The sequence below is a fragment of the Miniopterus schreibersii genome (assembly GCF_964146895.1).
Source record: "Miniopterus schreibersii genome assembly, chromosome: 9".
Classification (NCBI taxonomy): Eukaryota; Metazoa; Chordata; class Mammalia; order Chiroptera; family Miniopteridae; genus Miniopterus; species Miniopterus schreibersii.
The window spans coordinates 918,609-931,913 of NC_138118.1; the positions used below are offsets into that span (position 1 = coordinate 918,609).

The 13,305-nt window shown below is 44.7% G+C and overlaps 1 protein-coding gene across 3 annotated transcripts in view; it reads left to right on the forward strand.

The window, feature by feature from the left end:
* LMBR1 (limb development membrane protein 1) overlaps positions 1-13,068 on the forward strand; it is a 78,414-nt gene extending 65,346 nt beyond the window's left edge. For all 3 annotated transcript variants that reach the window (XM_081147781.1, XM_081147783.1, XM_081147782.1), the window contains 7 exons: positions 668-744; positions 1,377-1,454; positions 3,736-3,809; positions 4,045-4,135; positions 5,027-5,093; positions 9,435-9,596; positions 11,577-13,068. In XM_081147781.1, coding sequence (XP_081003907.1) covers positions 668-744; positions 1,377-1,454; positions 3,736-3,809; positions 4,045-4,135; positions 5,027-5,093; positions 9,435-9,596; positions 11,577-11,662 — 635 coding nt within the window. In that variant the 3' untranslated portion in view covers positions 11,663-13,068. The remainder of the gene's footprint in view (positions 1-667; positions 745-1,376; positions 1,455-3,735; positions 3,810-4,044; positions 4,136-5,026; positions 5,094-9,434; positions 9,597-11,576) is intronic.
* Positions 13,069-13,305: the final 237 nt, after the last annotated feature.

A 13,305-nucleotide genomic window follows, 5' to 3' on the forward strand; every position in this document is an offset into this window, starting at 1 on the left:
CTCTGCAAAATCCTGCTGACTTGGTCTTCCCCAGACTCCTATTGTATGTCCTCAACTCAAGGAATGAACTAGGCTCTGCATGGGTTCCTCCTCCCTGCACTGTGGCCCAGAAGCTCTCTCAAGACAGTGAGCTGGGGCCGACACAGGCTCACATTGTTTGTTTCCCATCTTTCCGAGACTGTTGTCCTTCAGTGATCAGATGGCCAAGGTCTTGAAAACTGCTGTTTCATGTACGTGTTTTTTTTGGCTTCTTAATTATTTCAGGCTGGACAGTAATTCTGGTCCCTGTTATCACTCTGTCTTCAGAAGTGCAAGTCCAGTATTGTGTTGTTGAGAATCATACGCGCTATTCAGTCGTTTTCATGTTCGTAAACGTTATGTGGCCGGAAGTTACTTTCTTTGTCCTGCTGTTGGTGGTGGATGTTTGATGTGTTTCCAGCCTTCTGCTGTTGTGAATAACATTGGTATAAACATTTTTCTACTGATTCTAAAACTTTTATTTTTCTAGTTTGTGGAGGAAAATTTTAAATAATTTCTGTTTTAAAAAAGAACAAATTATGTAAAAATAATACCTACTGGTTATAGTAGTGAGGAATGACAATGTGAGTCTGGAGAGGATTTTGGCAGTTACTGGAATCTTTTGCTATGTTGTTTCTCCTTCCACTAGAGAGGCGGAAGAAAGCGTCGGCTTGGGAGAGAAACTTGGTGTATCCTGCGGTCATGGTTCTCCTTCTCATTGAGACGGTAGGAACTGACTTGCCCGGTTACATAAAGCAAATTATTTTATATTTACTGTACCATCTGAGTGTGGCCACTCCTCTCAGCTGAGTGGTTCCAGGTAAACTGGGTTCCTATCAGTAAGACTGAAATGCATCTATGCCTTTATAGAAGCTGGAGAGAGCCAAAGTAAAAATTAATGGTAGGTTTTTAAAAGTCCTTGAAATTATCTATTTCTTCATGAAAGCAGGAAATTTGTTTCATTGAAAATTAATAGGAGACAAGGTGCTGCAGAACCTGCTTCAGACTCTACGAGAGGATGTAAGAATTATGTTAGGAAATCAGTTTTGAAAGCATTTTAACCATTTTTAAAATCTGTGGAGTTTGGATTTCCAGTTGGTAAGATCAGTTAGTAAATGGATCTGTGTTATTAGCGCTTGTCACAAGCCTTGAAATTATAATTTACAGAGTTTTTTAGAGTTTATTCTAGGGTTTTGTAGATAGTCTGATGACATTAGGTTTGTATGTAGAATTTTGATCCGGACCACTTTTCCTCTCCTCTGAAGCATGCAGTTGGTTGTTCATTTAGGTTTTAATGTATGTGTATTGGCCAAATGTCTCTGAGATGCAGAACTGACAGCTTTCTTTCTTTGTCCTAGTCCATCTCAGTTCTCCTGGTGGCCTGTAATACCCTTTGCCTGCTGGTTGATGAGACAGCAATGCCAAAGGGAACGAGGGTAAAGAATGTTTTAACACGTCTTTCTCTTGCAAAAGTATTCTGCTTGCGTATGCTAAAGCTGTATGAATTTCTTTATGCAAGGGGCCCGCACAATTGGTATTTATAAACTATGGTTTTTGTTTCTGATATTTTACTTTGGATTGGCTGGGCCTTTTATCAAGAGTCAGATACACTTCATAACAGAGTTTATCTTTGTCTTACTGAAATTCATTACTTGCAATTCTTTAAGAAAATGTACACTCTGAAATAGTGACATAGGAAGACTTTATTAAATGGACTCATTGGGTTTGCGAGAGATGCAAAGGTGTGGTTGAAGGGAGTCACACGTCTTGTGACACTGAGTCAAAATGTCCAGTTACTGGCGGAGAGTCAGAGGTGCATCTTTTTATGAGTTAACTTTGTTTTCTCTCTTTTAAAAAAATTGTTGATTTTATTAAATTCTGTCAATTAGCCGATTTGAATATATTCTCCATAAAGAAGGTAGTTACCACTAAATATTCATATTTGGCATAGTTTTTCTAGGTGTCTCTATAAACTTTTGGATACTTAAAGTAGCATTTAAGTTTTGATATTTTATTATAGTTTCCTAAGTCAGCCGCTTTCCCATTCCCCATAGAAAGGACTTCAAAACTCTTTTAGACTTTTGATGCACTTCTCTCTCCGAATCAGGTGACATACCTGTTCTCTTAAGCCTAAGTCCCACGGCACATTTTTGTACCATCCCTTTAGTGCATAGTAGAGAGGGTCTTAAACCTGGTAGGGTCCTTGCATGATCATGTAAATAAATCAGGTCACCTTAATCCTGCCTGTAGGCCCCTGAAGGTACAAAATATTTCCAAAATGTTTTCCATCCCAGTTGTTGGGGAGGAAAAATTTTTTCTTCCACCCTTCTAGGTTCTTTTGGCTGGTCTAAGAATTAAATTGACCCAAGACAGAAAAACAGGAGAAAGTCGAGTTTAATTATGTATGTACATAAGGAGGCCCCATAGAAATGAGACTGCAAAAAATGACCAAGGCAGGCAGTATATATATATACCATTTTTATTCAAAGAGACAGTTGTTTGTGGAGATTGCACAAAACAAAGGGTTTGCATTTGGGTTAGCAACGTAATGAGAAGTAACAAGTTTGTACTGAGACCTCTGTCCTGAATCCCGTGCCTCTGCCATGAGAATGCCATGCATCCTCTCTGCATAGAGATTTTTGTTCCTTGTGTTTAGGGGAACAGAGGAGGCCAGAGTGTTCTTCTTGCACTGACTCTTTCTCTAATAGCTAATTAGAAGTAACCAACGTGCCACATTGGCATGTTTTGGGGTGGTCTGCACCGAGCCCCATCACAGCCAGTAAGCTTGCTATTAGCATGAGTCCTTCCTCTTCACAAAGTTGACAAACGTCGATAAAGTCTTTGCCCTTGTCTTAATTATATGTGACATTTCCATGGGTATTCTTACTTCATTATGCCTAAATTAGAATGTCTATGAAATAGTTATTATTTATTGGTTTATTTTTTCTTAGTGTGACTATAATTCTAAATTATCTTGGTATTTCTGTTAGATGTAATAGAAGCTGATAGTAAAATAATCGTTCATATTCATATGGTTAGTGCCTTTAGTGAGTGAGCTGTGGAAATACTGTTCCTGCTTCACTAAGAAATCGTTTTTTATTGTCTAGCCTCATTGACAAATCCTACTACTTTTCTGTTTGTTGTTTTGTTAAGTCCTAGTGTAAAGACATGTTATAACGCTTAGGAAAAAACTTACAGCATTACATTAAAAAAATCTGGGTTAAGTTATGTCTTTTAAAACTCTGAATTTCCAAGGAAGACTTGGGGAAAGACTTCCAAGGGTCAAAACAGGACATGCACATTCGCCCCTTCCTGTGCTTAGCTTACGTTTGACACACTTTAATTGTGCAATTTTTATATGTCGCCTCAGGGTTTGGGTAATTATATACTTTATTCCTATTGTACTATTACATTTTTCAAAGATTTCTTCCAAGCATATTCAGGATTTCACAGTAAGCATAATCATATTATTTTGATAAGTAACTTAAATTTGAGATAAATCAGGAATGTTTTGAGCTTGTTAAAATTGTTGATGTGTGGTTGAATTAGTTGATGAACTCGGTCTAATGTCACATTTTATAGTCCTTTAAAGTCTAGACATTATTCCAGGGCATTAAACATCCCTAATTTCAACTGTCCTCTATTTGTGAAACCACAGTTTTAGGGAAACCACATATAATAGTGTCATTGAAATCTGACAAGTGTTTTTCCCCCCAGGGGCCTGGGATAGGAAATGCCTCCCTCTCTGCTTTTGGTTTTGTGGGAGCTGCACTTGAAATCATTTTGATTTTGTATCCTTTCTTTCACCAAACGTCTGTCTGTTAACAAGTTTTCTGCCTGGTTTTCTGGGACGGTGGCAATTTACTAAGACACTTGCCTGGAGGAAAAACAAGCCATTCTTCCACAGGCACTCCAAGTGGCTTTTGGTTTTGTTTTGAGTTTCCTTTGGGCCTTAGGACTTTCAGAGACTACTGAGAACTTAACGCAGCCCACATTCTTTGGAGGTTTTTCCCTTGATTCTCACAGCTATCTGATGGTGTCCTCTGTCGTCGGTTTCTACAGCCTCCGATTTTTTGGAGACTTTATTCCCAAGAAAGATGACACAACCATGACAAAGGTAAGGTAAAGTTTCAGGCGACTGTGCCTTCCCTTGGCCTTCCAAGCCACACCGATTTTCTTATTTAGTGATTGCCCTGAATGGTTTCTCTGTGGCCATAGGTATTTGTTTGTGAGTTGCGTAAACACAAACTGGGAGATTTTCAGAGGCTGACGGAGTGGGAAAGGATGTGCTGTGTAATTTGGACGGCGTCCATTCACTTGTAAATGCAGAGGACAGAGCTTGTTAGCTGGGTAGAGGCCCTGAAAGGAGCTTCTCTTGCAAAGAAAATCTCCGCTAATGAGCCACTTCGGCGGTGCTGACTGCACTCGGAGAGCTCGCTTGAGATCTGAAGCACCTCATTGCTACAAGTAGCGGAGACAAAGTGTTTCAAATTTGAATAATTAAAGCAAGAAGGAAGAGGTCTATTCAGAAACATTTTGCAGTCTGAGGCTGATTTGACTTTCTACAATGTGTCCTTGGCTTGGAGCAGCTCAGGCTGTTACACAGTGGCTGCAGCTCTGTAAAGCGTTCCCACAGGCTGACAATGAAGGACAGCTGCACTAGTGGCTGGCTTCTTTTATTTTATTCCATATTCCATATTGTTGTCCTTTCTAAAGAGAGAACTTATTTCCTGTTTATCATTTGTCTGTCTATCGATGTATCTGCCTAACACCCTGTGAGTTCCTGAGCTGCATGGATCTGGTGTAAGTGATGACAGGTGTCCATCAGCATGTCCAGCTCCTGTTGACCATGAGAGAGTGAGCGTAGGCACACGGAAAGCGGATCACTAGGAATTGTGCTTTGGAGTTGTATTGTGAGCAGTAGTTGGCTTTAAAAATAGTCAGAGATAGTAAATGCATTAATTCTTGAGGGCGAGCGTAACCGCCTGTCTCCTTGTTCCTCCTGCAGATCATTGGGAACTGCGTGTCACTGCTGGTCCTGAGCTCCGCCCTGCCCGTCATGTCCCGCACCCTGGGTGAGTTAAGGGAGATCCCAATCCCCTTAAGTTTCAGTCTCTGAAGGTCCCCCTTCAAGATGTGTTACTCCCCCCCGTCCCTTGATTTTACCCCTTTACTCCTACACTTCATTATATAGATGGTTGTACCAACAAGTCCTTTCATCACGTGAAGGCCATTTTTTTTCAATATTTAAAAATATGTCTTCTCTACACAGTGGAATTTTTCGTTCACTGACTAGTTAAGCTTTTGAGTCTCTAGTGAGGAAACTGATTTTTATTTTTAAAAAGTGTTTAATGTTTATAAAATATTAAACTAATTTTTCTTATGTGAAATGTTTTTAAAACTTATAATTTAGTATGTGGTTTAAAAATTGAAAATCTGTCAGACTTATTTTCAGCTGCGTTGTGTCCATGGAGCAGGCTCGACGGCTGCGAGGTCTTGGAGAGCTGGCAGGGATTTAAAGGGCAGCCTGTAGTCAGGATCCCCGTGCCTGTCGTTTGTGAAAGTTTTTTAGTTTTTCCATTTACAGAATTTCGGTCCTCTTTAAAAGTAAAGTGTTTCCTCTTTGTTGTAGGAGCGGCTGGAAGGTCTTCATCTGGCCTTTTCCCCCATGAGGCACTGTGTGGACCCGATGCTCGGGTCTGGGCTGATGCTGCCGCAGACAGGTGTACAGTAGGAGTTTGGTTTCCTAGGCTTAGGGTTTGACCTGAGAGTGTTCACCGACAATCAGGAAACATCCCGTCATTCAGCCTCAGCAACTTGCTCACAACAAAAATGACTAGTAACTGGAGCTGCTTTTGTTTTAGCTCTTATAGCACATCATTATTTATTTAGGACGCATGGCCATCAGGGCTGCGGCTGCACCAGGAAAGCACACACTTTATCCTGTTTTTATAGTTCTCACAAGGAATTTCACATTTTCATAAAAGTGAAATCTCAGTATAAATATAAAAAATCTCAGTCTGCTCTTCTGCAGACTGACACAAAGCTTATTTTTTAATTCTTTTGTGTTGCTTTATTGGACTTGTGATTGTTTTGACATCTGCTTATGGTGTGCCAACCTCAGAAGTGCCAAAAGTAGGCACTTTTGTAACTCGATTTATAGCTAAATGTTGTCGTATGTATCATGACAGTCCAACAAATAATTTCTGTGATGGTACAGCCACCCTCCTTTTGTCGTTTATGAGACTCACTGTGTTGTGTTATTTAAAATTGTTCATAGCAACATACTGATTTTATGGAACAAAATTACATGCTGAATATAGTTTTAATGCAAAGAAAGCAAATTAATTGCAGAATTTGCTTTTTGAAGATCAACACATTAGATTCCTAGTAGTTTGCCATAGAGATAGATAAAAAGGAGAAAAGGAAAGATGGAACAATTAAAAGGCAGCTAACAAATGCTGGGCCCAGCTGTCCAAACAGGATTAACTGAGGGCATTAGGGTGCAGTGGTCCCGTGCGCTCTGCCCAGCTCCAGCACACATGCACTACCTGTCATGCCAGCGGCGCTGAATAGATGAAAAGCAGCAAATGCGCCAAACATCCATAGAGGCCTGTCCCGGTGCTGAAAAAGCAAATTTCCCGGCGCGAGAGGGAGCTTTAGTGTTATGGGAAATGCAGACTTGGGGGCTACTTTGTAGTTCCTCAGTCAACTCTTTAAAAGTGAGCCTTTGATTTTAAGAAGATAAAATTGTCAGGACAATTATCCTGCTGTGTAACGGGACTTAGATTTACTGGCTGAAAAGCTTATCAGACCAGAATAGAGGGTGTGTTGAACCACCGAATTCCAGGCTGCGTGTCTCCACCGCCTCACCCCTCCCAGAGGAGAGCTGACCTCCGGCAGCCGCCTACCACTCAGTTAACTGAGAAACAAAGTGACCTGGAGCACGATAGTCTCCTGCGACATGCAGCTTTCTCTTAGTTTAATAGTTTTTACATGATGATTATAGCTTTAATTATAAATTGAAAATATATTGAATCCCATATAAAAAACTAATTTGGTGTTCTGGGAGGTTGTTTTTTAATTTGCCAACTGCCACTGTTGCTGCCTGGTAAGCATAAACTGTAGTAGCTTAAGACATAAGTCTGGTGTGATATAACACATTTATTTAAAAATTCATTTGGAATAGCTTCTTATATTTGACTGGAAAATTTTGTACTAATTGAAAAATTAGTACTAATTATACTAATTGAAAAATTACCACTAAGTGGATTTTATAAGCATATCGCTTGCCACAAAGGTATGTGGGAAAAATTTTGACCATGTCCTTTTAGTCAAATATAATTACTATTGATAGTTTTGTTACTTATAGGGAACACAGAACATCTGTGCCCTGCACTTTTTATTCAAGCTCTCTAAAGCCCTTTACAAGGAGTAGTGCCGGTCCAGTGGCTGGCGTCCAGACCATGGCTGGCTGCCTGTTTGGACTTCGGTTTTGAAGATCCAACATCTGAGGGATTTGATGTCCATACTTTCAGTCAACAACAGACTCTCAGGTGATTAGAGGAGATGGTTGGCTGGTGAAAGTAGAACAGGACCAGGTCTAATAACTGACCTATAATAAACTATTTTAAACGCAGCAGAGAATTTTGTAAACAGATTGTGTCTGGCTGCTGACATGCTCTTTATTATGCTTAATCAAGGAACAACTGAGGGGCTGACGGTTTTTTATATTCTTTATTTAATTTAACCAGAAAATGTTTCTCAACCGTAACCAACAGACCTTGCAATACTTTTGCTAATTTCTATTTTAAAATTACTTTTACAGTTACTTTTTTCATTCTGAGATTCCTTCTGTGACTTGTTAGCTCTGCAGGGCCCAAATGCAGATATAAAAATGTGCCTGTGTTAGGAACACAAAAACACTTACTTTCTAAATCAGCTGGATTCACTTGTGTTTGCGTATTTCTCTTCAGGGCCCCGTAGTTCATCATCCCTGCAGGAGGCAACACAGAATGTTCTCCTTTGCTCTTTGGTGAAGGTTCCTTTTAGTTTCCATCCTTTCTGGAGACGCTTCCAGTTGGGATTTTGTAAATATACTGCTCATCTTTTCTCTGGGCTCTCCCTCCCAGGTCCCAGTGTGAAATAGGAGCGTAAGTCATCACATATTCCCCTAGTCATGACTTTGATGTAAGATACTTCCAAACCTCATGTTGAAAAGTTCTCAGCAAAAAATGTGTGTATGACTTAATCAGTTTCCGTTATTTAGTGGACAGTGATAAATGGGTGGTGCTGATGAACGCTTTACTAATCACTGATGTTCTCATCTCTAAACAGTCTGTGTACCTAGTTAGGATTTTTAATAAAGGGGAAGTATTCTGAGTCCAATGCCTGAGAATTCAGAAAGTGACCAGTGCTCCCCCTACACGCCCTCAGTCCTGGCACCTACTTGTCATGTTCTGATGCTGCCCTGGCTTCAGGCTCACAATCTCACCTGAGAAGATGTCACGGCCACACATTATCCAAATGACTTAGCCATCTGCTGACACACATCCAAACATCTCAACTTCTAGTTTGTTATACAATGTTTCTCATATGAAAGTAATCCCAGTTAGGATCATTCAGCTGGAAGGAGCCTTAAGATACAGTTTTAAAATGTTAACAATGAAAACATTTTAATTGTTTTTTTTTTTAATATGTCTTAATTGATTTCAGAGAGAGGAAGGGAGAGGGAGAGAGAGAGAGAAACATCAATGATGAGAGAGTCATTGACTGGCTGCCTCCTGCATGTCCCCTGTGGGGGATTGAGCCCACAACCTGGACATGTGCCCTGACCAGGAATTGAACTGTGACCTCCTGAATTATTGGAGTCATTGATCGAGCCCACAACCCGGGCATGTGCCCTTGACTGGGAATCGAACCTGCAGTCCTTAGGTGTGTGGGCTGATGCTCTACCACTTAGCAACACTGGCCAGGGCTTGTGTGTTTTTCTTATGAAAAGATCCATGACTCCCACCACATTCTCAAAGATGTCTTTGGCTCTAAAGATAAAATATCTCTTGGCTGAAACCACTGAAGTTCATGTGGAGGGGACTGAACAGGACCTGCAGAGGGAGGAGATACGCAGAGGGTGGGGTGGGGCGTCAGGTGGCTTTTTCATAATGACTCCCAGGGTCCTGGGTCAGTGCGCACGTGCCCCTGTCCCCCGCGAGCGGAGGGCGGGCTCCTGACTGTGAGTGTAAAGTACGCGTGAGCGGCGCTGGGTGAGCAGCAGGGCCGGCTGGCCGGCCGGGTTGGACGAGGCAGGGTCCTGGGTGGAGGTGGGCTGTGCACAGAATGTGAGCTGACTCGGACTGTATGCTGTGCTGTGTGACCACTGTGCCTGATTGTCAGGGCTGCTTGTTTGTTTCTCACAGGAATCACGAGATTCGATCTGCTGGGAGACTTCGGAAGGTTTAACTGGCTGGGCAACTTCTACATTGTGCTGTCCTACAATTTGCTCTTTGCGATTGTGACCACACTGTGTCTGGTCAGGAAGTTCACCTCTGCGGTGCGGGAGGAGCTCCTCAAGGCCCTAGGTAATCGAATGTGCTGCTTGTTTTCCGCTCTCTCTGCTAGTTAGTCACGTTTACGTTAGAGTTAACTTTCAGTCTTCACTTGAGGTCACGTGCCTGACCCGTGTGACTCGCCTATTAAGCCCCACCTTCCTCACCTGTAAGGTGGTGCTGTCTCCTTATTTTGAGTACTGTTGTGATCATTAACGGACACAGTTCCTGTAAGGGCCTGCGCATAGCCCTGGCGCATAATAGGACTTCAGGAAGCATCAGCAATTTTGTTGTGATGATGATGGTAATCCTGGGAGATGAGGAAGGAACGTGCTGAAGGCTTACATTTTGGAAACCCTGGTACAGTGTAAAGGACCCCACACATCTGCCCGGTGGGGTGTGGGCTGTGAACTTTCGTAGTAAAAGAGGGAGAGGCCGTGGTTTGTGGTAGGAAAACCTGATGTGAGCTCACGCGCCGGAGCTCTCGCTCGCCTCTGCTGTGGATTTCACTCTCGCACAGGTGGCGTGATGATGACGACCTGAGGTCCTGTGTGCAGGTGACAGCTTTGTGAGCGACAGCAAAGCTTGGCTCCCACAGCTCTCTAACCCAGCGATGGAAGGGGGACCTGGGGGAGGAGGGAGGATCTCAGGTTATCTGTTCGTTTGTGTTTTACTTTATACCCACCTTTGAGGAGGTGGCCGATGGAAGACGGGCCTGAAAGGGAAAAGCGACATCTCACTTCAGCCGCAGCACCAGAAAGTAGGTGGATCCCAGGCCCAGGTCTTGGGATGCGGCCGTGGCATCTGCACGATGGCAGGGGTGAGACAGTCCTTCCAGGCAGGGCCCAGAGTTAAAACTCAGGACCCCTGGGCCGTAATCCTAGCTCAGCTCCCATGTGGCATCCGCTGGAATGGGCGGCTGCCTGTGAGCAGCAGGGCCACTGGGCTCAGCGCTCTGACCTCCTGTCAGGGCGTCTGCACAGCGGACACAGCTTAGCTATGAATGGCGGTGCCTGTGGCGGCTTCCTCACAGACACTAGTTCCCAGAACCTCAGCCCGAGCGGCACTAGAGTTTCATCAGGAACTGACTGAAATTACCTCCCAGGAGGGGGTGCTGGGACAGCCAGGGGTCTCCACGCTCCCTCCCCATGCCCCGCAGCTGGGCGGCTGCTGTAACTCAGGGGTCGCCACCCCTGGGACCAGAAGTGCTGTGTTGGACTGATTTCTCTCCCTCTACCCGTCACAGACAGGCTGTTCTACCTTTACTCTCCCCAGGTGTGCAGGTGATAGAAATGCTATAGTTTGGGGTGCTGTGTGGGTGTAAGTGGTATAGCATTGCCAGAAGTCAGTGGATACCCACCTGGATTCTGGGGAATCGTCTTACCAAGCACAGTTTTCAGGGTCACACAGGCCTGGACCTCATAGACATGGTTCCTCAGAAGGGCACAGTGATGTTCTGTGTTGGGTGTTTTATGTGAGTGGTTGCTGTGGTGACACGACACAGGGATGTTACTGTAACTCACACAGTGACACTTTCTATTCCCTGAAATACTGTGTTCAACTCATTGCTTTGCCGTTTCTTTCTTCTTTTGGGTAATGTTTTCCATTGCCTTTCTTCTTAAATACATGCTTGATACTGTGCTGTATCTGTCCACACGTTTTCCTGTGTGTTCTTCATATGTGTGTATTTTGAAATAAAAGTGGATCATGCATATCTGGGGTTGGGCTCCCTGAGACGTGCCATTTGGGGTGGGAACAGGCTTGCAGGAGGGTTGGCACTGCGGGTGCTCTGCGCAGGGCAGGCCCAGGTGTGCAGGTGATAGAAGTGCTAGGGGAGAAAATCCTGGGGGAGGTAGGACTCTGGGTACTGGGAGGCTCTCTAGCTTCCCTGGGGGGGGAGGGGTCTGGCCTGCACCCTGTGTCCACAGTAACACTCCCACTCCCCCTCATTAGTGACCCCTGTCCCCTGCCCAGCATCTACCCCTCCTCTCACCATTTCCCATTTTCCTGAAGGGCTCCACAAGCTGCACCTGTCCAGGGCTCCTCGCGACTCAGACACAGCCAAGCCTTCGGCGAACGGGCACCAGAAGGTCCTTTGAGACTCGGCCCCGTGCAGTGCAGGCAGAGACCAGGACCGACTCGCAACATTCCGCCGGTAGGGGTGCTCACGGTGGCCGTGCTCACCTTTCAATCGTCTGCTGAGGATCTGGCTGCCGTGGGGCCCCTTATACTCCATGTGGCCCTGCTGGTTCCAACCAAACTCCCACGTCACCTGGCGCCAGTCGGCAGCCACCATGTGAGACACCGTGAGAACCTGTGGGCTCTGAGGATTCACTGAAACCCATGATCTGGATCTGTTTATGCAGGATCAAGCTGGGGGAAGGTGACCCTGCTGCTGGGACCTGAGAGGGGAGGTTGAGGTTTGAGGTCGTGCAGGAGGTGCGATGGCCCTTGGGTGCTGTGGGCACCTGCGGTGCTCTCCATGTCCTTGACAAAGGAATGAAGCACAGTTGTGATGTATGTTACAGATGCTGGTGGGACTCTGGGTCCAGGGAAAACTGATTTCTTTACCCCTAAGACTCGTAGTCCTGGCATGACCAGCGGTAGGGAGTGTACCAGCCCAGTCCCCCCCCCCCGCGTTCGTGTGTCAGTCAGTGTCGCCGCTCACGACACAGTTGCCAGTGTGGAGACACTGTGACCTAGGCTTGCCTTATGGCGCCTGTACACTCCGTTTCTAACCCCTTTTTCCAAAGCTCCCTTAGCTCCTTCCCCGGGCTCATCATGAATCTAAACACTTGGGTAGAGACCCCTTTTCCCACACCTTTCAGGGTCTGGCACTTTTCCCAGTGTACACCTCAGACCTGCAAAAGTGGTCAGTTTAGCACCAAAAGCACAGGATTGGGTTCATGGCATGAGTTTGGCCCAGGGTCGTCACCTGATAGCCATTCAGTGCTACGCTAAGCCTTAAATAGTTCTCGGGATAGTGTCTCAACCCCAATTCCACTGAGTAAAATTGTCCTTAGCCATCCAGGGACCAAGCCCCGAGACTGTGGGTATAGAATCTGAGGGCTACCCGCACGGTTGGTTGCATTCGGTCTCTACATACACACACACGTGTTCACGTCTGTAAATACATGTGCCCTGTGTGTGTGGACAGGTCCTGTGTGCAGACAGCTGTAAAAGGACTTTTTTCTCAAATCGTTGCATTTAAAGCTTTTTGGGGGAGGAATAATGAAAGCCAGGCTGTATATATTGGACATAAAAAATTTCCACTTGGAGCCGAAATGAGGAGGATTAATGTGTGTTGTGAGCCCCACGGGCTGCACCTGCCCTTTGTTTACACCCCCCCTTCCTCTGAGCCTCGGCTGACACACAGCTTACTTTCTAAAGGAGCATTTCATGATTGTGAGCAACGCTCAGTGAGCCACGCGTTCTTGTTGGTGACTTTGTCAGTGTAAGATCCGCATATGAGAAAACTAATAAAAGTTGGCTGCTTTCTAATCTCTCTGGTTGTCGTACCTGTTTAAGTGTTGAGTGCAGGCTTTGATTTTCACCGAGACTCACCTGATTCCGTACTTGGAGCAGAGCGGGTCCCGGAGAAGAGAAGCCCCTTTCAGTAAAAGGGCATCTCTTTGAGGTCACACCGAGGTCAGGGCACGTCCAGAGGAAGGTCCTAGGCATTTGTGAGATGTCCGAGTAAAACGGTGAACTTTGTGATGTGTGTAGCAGGTCTGTTCACTGG